Here is a 17,103-nt window from a genome sequence, read left to right as displayed (position 1 = left end):
GAAGTTGGCATTTGCATGATATTGAACTTGGAAGTATAGTCAATACATTATTGGATAAAATACTGATTGAAGCCTTTGGGCAAAGCCTATGTACTCTAGCTTTCACAGATTATCTAGCTTCCTTTGCAAAAGGTAATTAGTTCAGATCCCAGAAGAGCTACATTTTAATAAAAGCGTGTGATAACAGCCTAGCAATGATATGAAAATTCTAAGAACAATGGAAACGCTGATGGTGCTTAGTATCAAGAGAGCCTAGTTTTAACATAGGGAGATTATAATTCCCATGATAATGGGGGGAGGGAATTACTTGAACAAGCATTTAATGGCTCTGTGTTTGCTTAGATTATATATACATACACAGTGCTTTTTTCTTAAAAAATGTTTAGGGGTACTCTCATTTTCCTACTCATATTGAAATACTGCCCCTCAATGAGGCCAAACTTAGATAAAACGTTTAGGCGTATGCATAACCCTGCGTCCCCACAGGCAAAAAAGCACTGTGTACACACACACACACACACACACACACACACACACACACAGTGTATGCGTGCATAAACCTAGCTGCATTCAAAATGGCAAAGTTTTCAAAACACATGGACGTACTAAAACCATAGTGCTCCTTTACTGGCTGTTTGCTTTGGGCACCACTTTAACCCAATATCCCAACACCATCTGGGATATAACAACACACAACAGAGCAACCTTTCCCTTTTTGCTTCCTTTGCACCATGAAAATCACACAATGCCTCTGACTGGCATTTCTCCATGCAGTAGTGTGGCAGAGCCCAGTTTATGGAACAGTGGCTGGTTGCAATGGGTTTTGAATCAGCTTTAATAGAAAAACTAGAATAGGAGTAGCAGTAGTTGTCAAAATATGAAACTGCAACGTTTCTCTGTTTGGTAAGAAATTATTCTAGCAATGGTTTAAGAGGACTGTTGGTTTGTTAATAAACATCTTCCATGGGTTGATTCACATATGCCCCAGTCAAAAAAACAAAAACAAAACATGTATAGTGGTACCTCAGGTTAAGTACTTAATTCGTTCCAGAGGTCTGTTCTTAACCTGAAACTGTTCTTAACCTGAAGCACCACTTTAGCTAATGGGGCCTCATGCTGCCGCCGCGCCGCCGGAGCATGATTTCTGTTCTCATCCTGAAGCAGTTCTTAACCTGAAGCACTATTTCCGGGGTAGTGGAGTCTGTAACCTGAAGCATATGTAACCTGAAGCGTATGTAACCTGAGGTACCACTGTACCACCATTACCACCTATAGGAACTTCAGCAAAGTTGAACCATTTACCCAGGTCAAAGTGGTAAGTCTCTTTCCAACATGCTGACAATTTAATGGACATTCATGCGTGCAAAAGGGCAATGAACACTGTGTGCAGATATGTCTGCATACACCCAATCCTCCTTCAAGGGGGAATGATCATGCAATTCTAACCACTGTGCATATGGCCATCCATGTAAAGGGGACATGTGACCATCATCTTGGGTATTTCAGCAAATAAAAAATAGCTTACCTTTGGCAGACTGACTGGGGTCCTTGGTTTTGTTCTAGGATTCTTTATCAACTGCCGTTGATCCAGAGGAAGCAAGTGGTATTTCATGGCCTCAATAAGGAAATCTTTACATGTGTTATTGTTCTTGATTAAAGCTTCTTCTTCAACTGTCTGAAGACACCAACAAAGATATTAGTACAATGGCTATTATCAGACTTCTTAAAAAGTGTCACTAGCAGGCCGCTATAATGCTCATTCATGATTTCAGTGTAGCAGTAGAAATAAAACCCCAAACTGCTTCTTCCACATCATTATCCCACTCCCCTATTTCACTCACTACAATATTATCTACTTCAACTGTGCAGTAATGCTTGTGTTGTGTTAAACTGTGCAAGCTTAGTATAAATGTTTTGATTAGTGCATAACTACAGCAATCCCATCTTAAAATATTTACAACACTACTTAATACAAGCTTGGGAGACCAAAGCTTTGAGATATCACACACCCACACACCCCACAGTGGCAGCAATCCAAAACCTCACATTTTTGGGGCTCAAGTCACAATCCAGAAAAGACAGAGTTCCACAAATGCAGAGGGCTCCTTCTCCTTTAGAAGTCAACAATGCAAAAGACTGTGTTTTGAATGTTCAGCTGCATAATTGAACTGTGACTAAGATTAATTTGCACTAGCAGTTCCAGACATGGTATTTTAAGGAATCAAAACATTCACACAACTTCAGAAACCGACAGTAATGAAACGACAAGGAGATATGCAAGGTTGTGTGTCAGCAGCTCCAATCCCCAGGTTCTTTTTAAAAATTTGGAATCTTTTTTAAAGGGAAAAAAAACAGTTCTGTGAAAAGAAAAGCTTGGAAATAACTATAGTGCGCATGTCGATACTAAACAAAGAGAATGGCTATCTTCGCATAAACTGGCAGTACTTTTCTCCAGTGCTTCCCCACTTGATCTATCAGTGAAGCAAGCTCAACAATGTATCTGCTAAAGACAAATATCCCAAATTTCTATATTATCAGGACACAAAAATGACAGCTTTACGCTGCAGCAGTTATTATGGACAAGGTTAGCTCTCATTCTCTGCCCCGCAGAACCTTCAAGTGAAAAGGAGATTCAGAACATGTTTATCTGCTAGGATGGCACACACATAATTATAAAGGCTATCCAAGGTTCTTTTGATTGATGGCAAGCCACAAACAAGCAGCCCAAGCGTATATTATTAAACTTTTAGTGCTGTAGAGACTAGAAGAACACTAACCTGTACAAGGTAATCTCTGGGCAAGAGAGGGAGGCGGACATGTTCCATCAACTTAGCCATGTGTTCCAAGCGAGACTCTTTCTCATAATTTATCCAAGAAATGACAGCTTCAAACACCTGGAAAGAGCAATAAAACACCTGCCTTTTAAAAGGGACATAAACCGTTAAATCCAACCTCAAGCAGAGGTTCAGCAAGTAATGAAATAGGTTTGGAAAAACCAACTAAAGATATTTTCAAAAGCAAGAAGATATGATAAAAAGATGGATTTAAAAAGAATCAAAACTGGCTTATTTTATTGTGACTGTATGATTTTCTGCATTCTGAAGGGTCCAACAAACTTTGTATTAAATGTTTACTGTACAATCCCAACCACAAAGACTATCTAATGCCATGAATATAAGTACTGCACAACTTAAATGCTGTTTTTTGTTGAGCTCAGTCCAATGCCCGACAACTTGAAATATGTGTTTCAATGGGAGTCTTTCATGACATGAAGCTTCCAACTGAAAACATTTATGATACTCATGGGCATGAGAAGGAACATTCAAGAGAAAGGATGTTCTGATGACTTACTATGTAATGGAACGCATAGGCCAGCTGGGACTTTTGGACTTAAGTGGTGATGGCATTTGTGCACATAAATGCGTTGGCACTTTTTAAAAACCGTATCGTCTGGCCAATGTAAATTAGGGATGGGGCATTAAATTTACAGTGGCGCTAATTGCATTCTATTCAGCTTGCTGTACTATCTACAGAAGGTTAATTAATTGCTCATTTAACTCTGTTTTAGAATTGGGAACTTTGACCTGTGTGTCTTCTCACCCCTTCAACTTAATTAGTGTCTGCTGAAGAACTGTCCTTCCTTTCCCCACTGCACAAGATACTTAGCTGCATTTAGGTGCTCTGTGACTTCATCTGCATCAAATCTTTCCTTAGGGTACAACAGTCATAACCTTCCTGGGTTACCAGATATCACATTCCTTTAATTTACACATTTTACCCTTTCCAGAATTCCACCTTTGCTCTTGACCACAAGAAGCAGAGGCTTTTAATCACAAGTATGTACAAATTAAAGCTAATATATCATGGGGCAAATTTAATTTGGAACAAGCTATTAAAGGGACAGATTTTTATTTTATTTTTAAGAAGTACCATACTCACTTTATTTTAAACTATTGTTCAGTTTGCTGTTTTGCACTTGCACCAGAGTTATACTAAAGGCAGGTGATTCAGTCCTGCTGAACTGTAACCTGCCTGGAAACCATATGCAAGCTCTTTGAAAAGAGATCAGTGTGCAAGTGAAATAATAAAATAAACATTTAAAACTATTTCCCAAATCATTAAAAATAGACTGGAAGGAAAGAGACTTTTATTTTTATTTTACTTCTGACACTGAAGCTTTTATCTGTCTGTATAGTAGCATGCTAATACAACACAGTAAGACATCTTGTGTGTCTATACAAGACTTGTTCTCTGCACAGTAACCAATATAAATGACTGTGGTTTATTAGAAATAAAACAAAACACAGTCTGTGGCTGGGATTGTAAAACTAAGCCACTAAACATTCTTATGTGGGATAGGACTAAGCCATTTAGCATGTGGGAAGGGGCCAATGTATACAGCAGCCCTCATTGCTTACCTCCAAATAAGAGTGATCAATACAGTGGTGCCTCTGGTTACGAACTTAATTCGTTCTGGAGGTCTGTTCTTAACCTGAAACCGTTCTTAGCCTGAGGTACCACTTTAGCTAATGGGGCCTCCTGCTGCTGCCGCCGCTGTGTGATTTCTGTTCTCATTCTGAGGTAAAGTCCTTAACCCGAGATACTACTTCCCGGTTAGCGGAATCTGTAACCTGAACTGTTTGTAACCTGAGGTGTTTGGAGCCCGAGGTACCACTGTATCAGAAAGTTTAAGTAATCACATAAAGCTTATTTAACTGTGCTTAAAATGCTTTTTCCTGAGTGACAGGTGGTTCAGCATGCTTGTTTGACTGTCTTGATCCAAGACAGCAGTTTCTAAACCAGGAACCCCTCCAGATACTGCTGGATTCCCATCAGCCCCAGCCAGAACAGCCGATGGTCAATGAGAGACATAGTCCAACAACATCTGGAGGCCACAGGTTCTCCACTGTTGCTCTAGATACACACGGTTCCCCCAATGAAGCGCCACCTTAAATGTTTTTGAAAAAATGTGTCTATTTCTGGAAATATTGGGGACTATCTGCTTCTAGTGCCCATATATTTTGTCATTCTTTTGCTGAAAACACTGCAATATTGTTATATTTCTGCATTACAGACTGTGCAGCAGGCCAAACCTTTTCTTCTGATGAAACGGTTAGCTTGTCACTTGATATCAAACTGCAAACTTGGTCTAGGCTAAGGCTAAGGAATTCTTCACCAAGCATCACCTCAGGAAAATGCTGCTCTGTTCAAAACAACCAAAAGTTGAGAAAATGAAGGTTACAATGAGTCTAAAGAAGGGACTAGTAGAAGCAGTAAATTATATTGCAATTTTATGTTGTGAAATAATAATAAGAAGAAGAATGACATAGCCTGCACAGAATTACCACAAGCAAGGAAAGAGGGACAGCTCCACAGCCACAGTGCCAAGCACTGTCTGCTGTTGTGCACATGAATCTCCGTATTCAAAAACAACAAGCCCGTACCTTGGGGTAGCGCACATACATTGCTTGCCAAAGGTCACTCCTGTCTGAAACACTACTGTCATAAGTGTTTGCAATTCTGTTATATGGACCAGTGGCCCTGGCTCAGTATAAAGCAGCTTTCCTATGGGCAGAAGCACTCAGAGTTGCCTGTAATAGCCTGGGAAGCTGCCTGCTACAGAGGTGGAGTTCTGTATTAGCTATTGAAATGTCATCCCTGTATTTGCCAGCAGGTGGCCCTTGCAGAAACAGATCTCAGCCAAACCATGCACAATACACTGGTCTACAGGCCACCCTTTAGGGTAGAAATGTAGGAGTGCGATAATAATTTTGCAAAGGCAGAAACTTACACTTAGCAGGCCCATGTCATTTGCTTTAAGTCACTTTTTCAAAGGCGATTTTTTTTTTCTAGTAAGTGACCTCATCTGCTCCCTCTTACTCACTTTTAACATGCAGATATTTTGTTTGACCCAGTTAATGTATAGCCAAAGAACTTGGATAGCATTTTTTTAATGACTTTTCATTAACATAGGATTCTGAAGTAAAAGGGTTCATGAGGGCCAATAAAACAACAAAAGCAGCTCTTATAATTACCAGATCTAAACTGAATGCAATACTTGCCTGGTTAAAGATTAAACAATTCTAAAAATCAAACCTTGAAGAGTGAGCCATTTGTCCCAGACACCAGTTTCTCCTTTCCTTATTATGCTGCAAGCAAGTGACTGAAAAGGTTTCATCTGGATTTGCAAGTAATTTGATTCTAGGGTGGCCATATTTGTACTACTTCCTAGAGGCCTGTCCTATATCTGAAGGGTTGTCAGAGGACAGTCCTTTATTTGAAGGATGGTCTGGTCCAAGTCTGATTTAAATAAAAGAGAATGGCAAGACCTTGAAGTTGCCCATCAATTGTTGGTGCCTGGATGCATTTGTCACCATCTTCCTCGTTATGAAGAAATACACTGTATTTCTATTTAAATTATAGTAATTATTTCTAAATTTGCATCTGTACATATACATTAGCATATGAAAATTTTAAATGACTGTGTTCTCCTGTGCCCTCTTTTGCAGTTACTCATTTCATCTATTTCTGGTGCTGCATTAAGTGGCTATCTTATTTAACACCTGCCATTTTCTAATCACTGTGTTTCTAAGCACAACTGCAAATGTCACTGTGAAGGCGGCCAACTGAAAGTAGGTCTAACATCTCAGAGAGCAAGAGCCTGCTTCACTGTAAGGAATTTTAAGCCTATGTGTTGGAAACACTTTATCTGAAGACTATCAAAAATTTAACAGACAGCCAAAAGATGTTCCTGGGCTCTGTATTTCTGTCCTGCCCACTGGGCATAGATCCGATTCATATTTTGAAAATCAGTAACATTTCCAAATAATAGAGGGTAGGGGACACATAACATTGCTAGTGCAGTCCTCCTGTATCCATCATGGATGCTACCAAAGGCAGTATAAAGTCCAGGATGAGCAGGTACATCAAACTATGGCTTTAGTAACATAGAAAATGTTGTTGCATCTCAGTACAAAACTGGAACCAGCAGCTGATTTTGAAAATGACAAAAATTCTAAGTATTTCTACCCTTTTAAGTAGATTCAATCATCTGCTTCTCTGCCTCCTCCCTCATTCTTTGCTTATGAGGAAGCAAGCAGGAAATTGTCCTCCAGGCATCGATATTTCAAAACAAGAGACAACTTGGAGGCATGTTTGATCACCTGCATAGGCGTTGGCCTGTTGCAACAGTTCAGTGCAAGTATGCACATCTGCAAAGGCGCGAATACCAAGGCAATTCGTGGGATGGAGCTGAGATTGAAGAAAGTCACAACAGTTTTGTCGAACATCCATTAGCTGCAATAGGCTGGCTGCTGGTAACAAAACCTGAAAGGCAGAGGAAAAAATGGCAGAGAATGAGCAACTATACTTCGCCTTCTTGGATAAATATTCTGTTGCAACTTGCTACAGCACAGTTGAGGAAGAGACAACGAAGCCATTTCAGAGTCACGAGGACAGACTACACATGACCAAAAAGAGAGATCTCATGCAGGCAGTCATCCTTTTGATATCTCCCTTTCCCTTCAAAGAGGATGAAGATGTGGGACAGAATTAATAGTTCTGATATGTACGTCATAGCAAATCCACCTAAAATTACAGGATTTCTCATAAAGATTAGTATATAGAGTAGGTGGTGTTCTTAAAAAAGAAGCTAGAAGAATACACTGTGCTATTTTTACTTCTGCATTTTGAAATTATCCTCCACTGAATAAATCATTGCTCATTACCTCATTCTTCACAGCATTTTGTTTTACCACTATGTTCAGGCCACGTTCCCCATTTGTTGTTTTTATACCACATTGTAAGTGTGCACGGCTTCCTTATGGTGTAGAAAGGGCTACATGTTATTGCCCTGCATGTTTTACAAGCCATGAACATACATTACAAAGCTGATACAGCCTCTACCCTCAGGAGAAATTATATACAGTCACTGTAATGAGCAATAACTTAACATGTACAGTAGTTGCATCCCTCTTGAGTACAAAGAATGTGGTCCTCAAGGTCAAAGAAGCCAGTCATCATAGAAACTTTACATCTCCACAAAAAACACACACTTCTTTATGAGCGGCACTGGTACATCAGCACCTGCTGTCCAACTTCACCGTGAATCATTTTCCATTACAGGCAGCAAACTGTTAGTATATCCAAAGGGCTCATACTGCTGAAAGAATCATATCTGTATGTGACATTCTGGTGATGTCAATGATATCTACAGTACTGAATGAAGGCAGATTGAGAAGATGGCCTGGGGCACTTACATTTGTTTATCTGCCAGGAAGACTCCTCACCAGCTTTAGCAATGAAAAAGCCGTTTTTTAAAAGGCAAGGCCCTTTTAAAATCTAAACAGTATTAATGTCACTCTTTCCCTCACTGCTAAATATGCATTTACTCTGTTGGAATCAAGCAAACTCATAAGCAGGTCTCCAAGGAATGATCTAGAAAAGCATGACAAATATCGTTAAAGACTTACCTTGCCATTACACTGTGTTGGCAAGAAGAAAACTGTGTTCATCCACTGCCTCAACTCACTTCATCCCAAAAGAACAGTAGTAAAACTGCAACGTGCCCTGGGGTGCATTCACTGTACTATTCCAGCAAGAAAAATCCAACCCAGCTGGATCACACAGGAATATTACAAATCAGTAACTTTTTCAGAGAATGCTAACCCCCAACAGGCAACAATAAAACACAGAAATTAATTAAGCTATGGGCTCTGGCTCCCAAACACTTTTGATTCCTAGCACAGATTAACTTAAATTAGCAAGAGGAAACTAATAAAAACTGTTTCTTTTTTCCAGCAATCTCCTAGAACTGCTTCAGTGTATTGGAATTCCACTAATATGATAAAAGTTTCAAGTTTCAGTGTAGTTTTAGAACAACAGTTCCAAGTAAAGGGCAAATTCACATCTATGCTAATTATCTGTGAACCACATAGCCCCGTTTCTTGCTACAAAGATGGCCTAGATTGCCTACCAGGGCAGTAGTTCAGGCTCATACTTACCCTCTTCTTGTGCATTCCAATTCCCTTCCTCACTTCCCAGTTTGTGAGAACTATGTCTCAAACCAGGTCTTCCCTGATCCACAACACTGGACCCTGTTATTACTGAACACCTCTTTTTATCATACAGTGTTATTGTTTTTATATTGCAGGCCACTTTGAGACCTTTAAACACTATGCGGCCTGCATTGCAGGGGGTTGGAACAGATAGAATTGTAGAGCCGGAAGCGACCCTATGATTTAAAGGGCTTTCAAACAAGCATATAACAACTATAATGTTCCATGGCATACAAATCAGATAACTATGCTTAACTACAAACCACAGTTTGCATCCAAACAAGAACTGGAAACTACATATCAGACTGGGATTCTGGTTTGTATTAAAACTATGGCATACTACGATAACCATAGTTTGCCTTATATTCTGATAAAATGGCAAACTAGTTACTGAGAACCAAACAAAGAGAAGGAATGTGCAAGCGCACAAGGAATGGTGCCAACATCGTTGGTTTGTGATGTCTGAACAAGACCATTGCCCCTCAGCTTTGCCATTCCACACACACACACACACACACCCCACCCCATATAAGAACAATAATAATTAACTTTTAAAATTCCACAGATTGCTTATATACTGAATGTGAAATTCTTCAAACATTCTAAATTGTTACATAAATGTCTGGAGCCAAATGACTGCTGCTCTACAGCACTTGATACAATTATTCAGCCGTGACAGAAATTAAACTGGGTTGGGAATACTTGTATTAAATAGCAGAGCAGGGACCCCCTGGGACAAAGTGGCACTGGCCTGCAATGTTTCCACTAAAAATACTCAAAGTGCAAATATCTAAGCGCATTACTTGTGAATCCACATGATCTTTCAGCAGCAGGCCTGTCCATTAAAACAGAGTTCAGGATCTTCAACAATTATATCAGTAAAGCATTCAGCCATATCACTTTTCAAGGGCCAAATCCAAATTATCAAAACACAGACGACTGGCATTGATATAAGTTAAAGTGCTTTGACCCAGGGTGCTTAACTTGTACCTAAGTGATTGTCATGATCTTCTTATAACCCACCAAGGAACATGAGAAACTGCCTTACGCCAAGTCAGACCATTGGTCCATGTAGCTCAGTAATGTCTACACTGTCTACACTGACCAGCAGTGGATGGATCTCCAAGGTTTCACACAGGGGTCTCTCCCAGCTCTCCCTGAGATGCCATGGATTACATTTGGAATCTTCTGCATGCAAAGCACATGCTCTCTTACTAAGCTTTGGTTAATATGTTCCAAAAACTCAAAGGGCTCTGAGGGTTAAGTGAAAATAGGGCAGCCAACATGGTGCTTCTCAGATGCTTCAGACTACAACTCCTACCACCCCGACTACTGGCTAAGCTGGCTGCTGGGAATTGTAGACCACAGCATCTGTAGGGAACCAAGTTGGCTACCCCAATGTAAAATCTTCTGATAAAGGTACCCCTGACCATTAGGTCCAATCACGGACGACTCTGGGGTTGTGGCGCTCATCTCGCTCTATAGGCTGAGGGAGCTGGCGTTTGTCTGCAGACAGCTTCCAGGTCATGTGGCCAGCATGACCAAGCCACTTTTGGCGAACCAGAGCAGCGCACGGAAATGCCGTTTACCGCCGGAGCAGTACCTATTTATCTACTTGCACTTGACGTGCTTTCGAACTGCTAGGTGGGCAGGAGCTGGGACCAAACAACGGGAGCTCACCCTGTCGCAGGGATTGGACCGCGACCTTCCGATTGGCAAGCCCTAGGCTCAGTGGTTTAGACCACAGCACCACCCACATCCCAAACCATGAATATAAGCTCTTAAATTCTCTCTCACTCTACAATTGCAGTAGTGTAACATTACTGATTCCTGGTTTTACACCAATGCTGTACAAAATCTTTTAAATGCACAATATTTTTGCCCCTAGAATACTAAATCTAAGCAGAGACAGCTGGAGAATGAAGAAAAAATTATTACCAGTGTAATCACAGTATTTCCCACATATTATAGACTTACTCCTAAATGTGTGTAGAAAGCTACCTTAAACATCAAATTTGCCATTCAGTTACAATGTGACTACCCAGAAGATGCCCTCTTTAGGGAAGACGTGTAGAACATAATTTAATTTTATAAAGAAACATAGCAGAATTCTACTGCTGAACATAATGGTTGTTATGAAGGTGATATGACCTGATTTCCAGGCACATCCTGAAAGATCTCTAACTTCAATTCCTAGGTAATCTTTTATTATTGGAGTCATTTTAATCCCACCTTTAAAAATGAAAAATTATGAAGGCAACTTACATAAGTAAAACACTAAAGCAAGTTCATCATAAAAACTATGTACAAGAAAAGGCAGGAAATCACTCACGGTAAGCCTTGGAAAATAATTTTTTTTAATTCAATTTATCGATCTCCCCAGGAAGGGAGCCACTACTAAAAAGGCACCTTTAAGCTCTCCTCACCTGAACATTTTCTTCTGTGACCTCTATCTCAGCGGTGTAGATGTAATCAATCAGCTTACTTAAGGTTAGTCCATCAACATCTTTGATCTCGATCTTCTTTGCTTTGCTTTCAGTCATATCTCCTGAAATTCAATTTTAAAAATAATTCCCCCCCAAAAATGTGGTTTGTGTTTCTATTTCCCCCACCCCTTAGGTTCAACTGAGCATGTGGATAAATTTCTACCTATCTGTCTTAACAAAAACAAAAATACTTTTAGCACATTCTAAACAGTGATCCCATTTCTAGATGTCTAATAAATACTACCAAGTTTATGATTCCCACTTTCAAAATTACTTTTAAAAATCTGTTTGGCAAGTTAAGGCATCTCTGCTGCACAGCTCTGAGAACAGATGGCTACAGTTCATAGAATTAAAAAGCCAATTTTCTTTTCTTTTTTTAACAATATGTTTTAAAGCAGCTGGCCCTGTTTGATACTCTTCCATGAAGAAAGACAGAAATATTCTTTGTTCCCTTTTCTACATTCTTAAAAGGAACAGAAGCCAACAGGCTACTATCATTATACACACTCAATAGGATTGCTCTTCCTTTGAAGAAAACCTGTCTACAAAAGAAAGGAATTGGTAACTTGCATGTATCTTAAGATTCCATGCATTTATTTTGCAGTAGTACGTTCCATTGGAAAGTACATCCATGTCTGTATTCTGTGACATAGCCTTCAAATGGGAGGTCTGTATAAGGGACAGGCCAGAATATCTGGTGTCCACTGCAAGTTGTACCAAATGTATGTACTTTTGAATGGCTTTTCTCTTTGTTATGTGTGCGAAACAATAGAAGTTATTATGATGGAAGTTGCAAATTCAATTAATAGCTTTCTATTACAAGTTCTACTAGCATGATAGTGTCAAGCTTCACAGTTCTACTCCTGTCTTAACCGAGTGGTAAGGATTCCCTACATTTGCCGACATGGTCGGATGGTCACCTGCACTAGTGACCCAGGGCAATTGACATTTGAGGAGGGAAGGCACACCTCCAACCTGCAGTGTTCCATGGCTGGAGTCATCTTCTGAGGTAGTGATGTTGCTGTACTACAATTTCCATCACTCACCACTGGCCATGCTGGCTGGGTATGATGGGAGTTGAAGTCCAACAAGCTCTGGAGGTCCAAAGGTTTGCCATGTCTGTTTTAAGAAATACCATCCCCTGCTTTTTAGTGTTGCAAAATACCAAGTGTTCTTTATTTTTTTGAAAGATTGAAATACCCGTATCTCTCGTGGAGGAGGCACACATAGAAAGACCTCACATGATTATCCCAGGGTCTGGATTGATTTATGAGGGGTTTGGCGGTCCTTGAAGTATTGCGGTCCTGAGCCATTTGAGGCTTTATAGGTCAAAACTATCACTTTGAATTGGGCCCAGAAACTAATTGGCAGCCAGTGTAGTCCAGCTAGGATCGGTGTAATATGCAAGCCAACTCAATGTATGCAGTGCAATTGCTTAGTTGTGAAATATATACAGTCCTAGATGTAGGTAGCTGTTTGGGGCTGTAACAGAGGAGCTGCAATTGGTCCTCTTACTAAGAGGAAAAATTTGCAATCTCTTATCAATTTCACAAGCTGCCACCCCATCCATGGAGGGAGCAGCTTGAGGGTGGGCGTTTGAGCTCATACTGCATTTATTTTTGCGGGCTCTTCTTTATAAGTGCTATAGAAAGAGAGAGCGCTGATGTCAGGCAAGGCTCTTTTGAGCTATTTGTGTATTTGATGTATTCGTACAATAGCTGAATACCTCTAACTTTAGATCAGTTGTGCTTGAAAGCTTGAGACTAGGTTTTATTAAATTGTTGTATAATTTCCCCTCTTTTCTGTCATTTTATGCAGCTGAAGGTCAGAAGTCAGCAACTAAATCAGAACTGAACTGGCCTGTGGGCCAAACACTGAACTGAGGGGGTCACAGTTTTCCTCGATCTCATTCACTGGTGGAAGAAGTATGGCAATTCGAAAGGAACTGTTAGGGTGGCAGGCCCTGCCCTATGGAACTGCCTACCAGTAGAGGTTCAGCAGGAACCATTCCTCCTTGCCTTTAGATGTATTTCGTTTAGACAGGCCTCTACAACATGAATTTCTTTTATTTTAACCAATTAGAATTTATTTATGCCTTTTCATTGATATTTCTGTTGATTTTGTTTTTATATGCAGTATTCCCCTTTGCTATTTTTGTTATGGAAGTACAGATTATGAATTCATAAATAAATGAACCCATAATAAAGCTGTCTCATACATGGTCAGAAAATTTGCCCATCTGGCCCACTGCAGTCTTCTCTGACTAGCAGTGGCTCTTCAGGGTCTCTTTTTTTTTTATAAATTTTTTATTGGTTTTCCAACACATATTAAAAGACAATACAACACAATACATAAACAAACAGACATATAAACGCGTATAATTTCTTGACCTTTCTTTCCTTAGACCTTCTTTCAGCGACTTCCCCATACCTCCCCTTTCTGCATCCCTGTTTTAAATTATTCCAGCAACCCCTAATTTCAATTTCTTATAGCACTTTCTTTTAATCTTTTTTCTCATATCCAATTGTTTGTCACTGCAATTCTATTTTGCGTTACCCAAGACATTTTAACATTCATTAATTTGGCTCTTCAGGGTCTCAGGCAAGGAGGAAGGCCTTTTCCTTCACCTGTTTAATTTAACTAGAGATCCCAGGGATGGAACCTTCTGGCTACAAAGTGCATGCATTACTAGAATATTTCCTCTGTTCCTGCCATCTTAGGCCAAGAAGGACTGTGAAGAGGCTGCTGTTACAAGTTCATACTGGCTTCCGTAGTGAGTATTAAAAGGGAGAAGGGATGAAATAGGGGCAATCACATGTGTCACTGCTTGGCAACCACATAAGCATCTTTTAACTTAGTTTATTGTTAATCAAGAAGCAGAAAGGGATAATGGTATGGTAGCATGGCAACCACATGACTTTCACCTCCCCTGTCCTGCTGTTTTGAATTAAGATTAGTACAGAAGTGGTTGCCACTGGTGCACCTTAATTTAAAGTGACCCAGTGGTGATTAGGATTAGGTCCCAACCTCTTCCATCTTCACTCTGGGGCCAGAAGGCGTCCTTAAAGAGCCAGATCCACCAACTGCTCACTAATTTAGGTCCTTACCTACATTTCACCTTTGCAGGAGTCAACCTGAACAAGTAGTATCAGCACAGCTATTAAAATGCACTTTAAACTAGCACCTTGCTACTTCTAAGGGCCAATTCCCACAAGACAAGCATCTTACATCTTACATCTGATTTTTTTAAAAGCAGAACCCTACATGGACCCCACATGTTGCATGTCACATGAGATGAGTACACAGATGTCTGTCTATTTTGCCACTCGCCACTTAAACAATGAGGAAAGTAACTATGGTTTGCAACTGCAATAGTTATTGCGAAAGCAGAAAATCCACACCTTACCTCAAAAGCAAGCTATCAGATGTAAAATATATTAATGATGCTATATACTTCCACAATTAAATTAATTACCAAACCATTTTCTGTAAAACAGTCATTCAAAAATCTGTGTTATTCCCCATGCAGTGTCTTTTGTTCTCTTGTAGCAAAATTCCTAAGGACTAGTTCACATGTTAAAGCTGCTACATACAGAGGGTGAGACAAAGTAAAAAAAGGGAGGCAAAGTAAATGTGGTGGTGGTGTTTTTGCAGGAAGCAGTGGCAGCACACAGGCTGAATCCCCACAAATTATCCCTCAAATCTCAGCCTCAGGCTCACCTACAAACTTGAGCCCGTGCCCATGGTAGCCTTAACATGAAAATGGTCTCCATTATGGAGCTTACTCCGATCTTTGACGTGCCTCACCAGTACAATAAAGTCTGGGATGAATGCTCTTAATGCTGGATACATTATCTGGAAACGCACAAATGGCTGTTCACATAGTAAATTATAAACCTCATGTTCCCTTCCCCCTGCCCCCCATACAGAACACCTTTAAAAACAGTCACAGGCCTATACTCAAACCCTAATGGATACCAAATAGAACTAATCTGCATCTTAGAATCTGCACCCTACACTAGCACCCAACACATAGCTTGACTCCAAATATATTTTAATCAGCAAATAACAGTTATTTGCTCAAAGGCCCAAAGATACCTGTAAACATTGCACAGAAATACGGACTGCAGGCTGCCAGGACAATACGATGAGCTTCGATCTCAACATCTTCAGCAACAATCACCACATCACAGAGAAGCCGCTTGCTGTGAAGACACCAAAAAATCATGGTTTCAGAACGTGCTTCCAAACTGCACTTTCTATATGCAGACTTGAAATGGTCTAGTTTCCTTGAATGACTCTTCTGCTATACAGCACTATTAAGGGGGATGGGGAGGTGCTTGCTGTAGCCTCTATAGGCAGCCCTCTGGAATATTCAGTTCATTTTTAATTAACAAACATGACAATTTAGCTAGATTTCAAGGTTATAGTCTCGCAAATCTTATTTCAATATGTGGGTGAATTCAAGATCCAAGTGCTCAAACATACAAAGAACTGTTAAAAAAAACTTCATCCATTTTGATGAATACTGAGCTGAATATATTTATATCTACAGCTTATGCAAAAGGTTTTTTTCCTCTGTAATTATGTGTAGGTGTCTTAAGACCAGTAATCCATTTTGGATGTCAAGTAATTTTTAAATAAATGGGAATAGCACGAAGAAACATCTTTGGAGGGGCTTTGTCTTTTATTCAAAGCAGTTGGTAACACAGCAGTAGCCTCATCAGTCTTGCATTAAGTCGCCTCCCTCTTCAAGCCCTTCCAAAAAAAATTACCCCCGAAGAGAACATACACTTACCTCAAACCTCCTGCATTGTCCTCAAAACAGAGGCTAGACCACACACTAATGGTAGAGAACCAGTGCCCCCCCCACCAGATGATTCCCAACACTGCCATGCCTGCTACCAATAGGCCTGCTAGGAGGAAGAGACCATTTGCGATGGCTGCCAAGAAGCAGATGTTGGCAACTTATTTCCCTCCCAGCCTTTCTAGTTTGTACATGTTCCCTGTACAAGGGGTTTGCAAAGGGACTTAGTGGGCAGCAGCAGCAAAGGCCACTGTAGCTCAAATTGTGCATTATCTGCTTGGGGATGCCACACACAAAAAGGACTTGCCACTGGGATATCCCAGGTGGAGAGGCAGCAGATACGGAGAATGAATAGTAAAGAACAGGCAACACAATAGAAAGGGGTAAGGAAGCTCTCCTCCCTCCCATGCCCCATACACCCCCCACTGATTCCCTAAAATAGTATCCTAGCCACTAGGGTTCTTGCAGCACACAAGTCTAGCACACTACACAACAGCTAGGGAAAGGAGGGGACTCCACAGGTTAAGCCAAGAAGGAGGCCTCTTGCTGGCTTTCCACTACCAAGGTCACCATGTCTGGACAAGGGCCACCTGTTCTCAGTCCATCCTCTGTGACACTGAAGGCTCAAAGCACAGCTGCTATCACTGCCACTAGCCAGTCCTGGAACTCCAAGCTAAATGGGAAGGTGGAAGCACCTGTTACTGACATAATACCTACCCACTATATACTTTACAGTGTGGGGAGGAGAGGAATG

General features: G+C 40.5%; 1 protein-coding gene across 13 annotated transcripts in view; it reads right to left on the bottom strand.

Annotated features, from left to right (window-relative positions):
• KLHL3 (kelch like family member 3) overlaps positions 1 to 17,103 on the bottom strand; it is a 96,241-nt gene that overhangs the window by 12,661 nt on the left and 66,477 nt on the right. For 12 of the 13 annotated variants that reach the window (XR_014542990.1, XM_083593154.1, XM_083593155.1 and 9 more), the window contains 6 exons: positions 15,641 to 15,747; positions 11,483 to 11,604; positions 7,164 to 7,326; positions 5,094 to 5,203; positions 2,778 to 2,894; positions 1,526 to 1,675 (listed from right to left, as the gene is read on the bottom strand). Coding sequence is in view for 12 of the 13 variants with exons in the window: in XM_083593154.1 (XP_083449280.1) it covers positions 1,526 to 1,675; positions 2,778 to 2,894; positions 5,094 to 5,203; positions 7,164 to 7,326; positions 11,483 to 11,604; positions 15,641 to 15,747 (769 nt within the window). In the remaining variant the exon portion in view is untranslated. Of the gene's footprint in view, positions 1 to 1,525; positions 1,676 to 2,777; positions 2,895 to 5,093; positions 5,204 to 7,163; positions 7,327 to 11,482; positions 11,605 to 12,049; positions 12,085 to 15,640; positions 15,748 to 17,103 lie in introns of all 13 variants that reach the window. The other variant, XM_083593152.1, reaches the window with a different exon arrangement.

The sequence above is a fragment of the Podarcis filfolensis genome (genome assembly GCF_964270895.1).
Source record: "Podarcis filfolensis genome assembly, chromosome: 2".
In the NCBI taxonomy this organism is placed as follows: domain Eukaryota; kingdom Metazoa; phylum Chordata; class Lepidosauria; order Squamata; family Lacertidae; genus Podarcis; species Podarcis filfolensis.
Note: the sequence above shows the minus strand (reverse complement) of the source record. Positions and strands in the feature narration are given on the sequence as shown.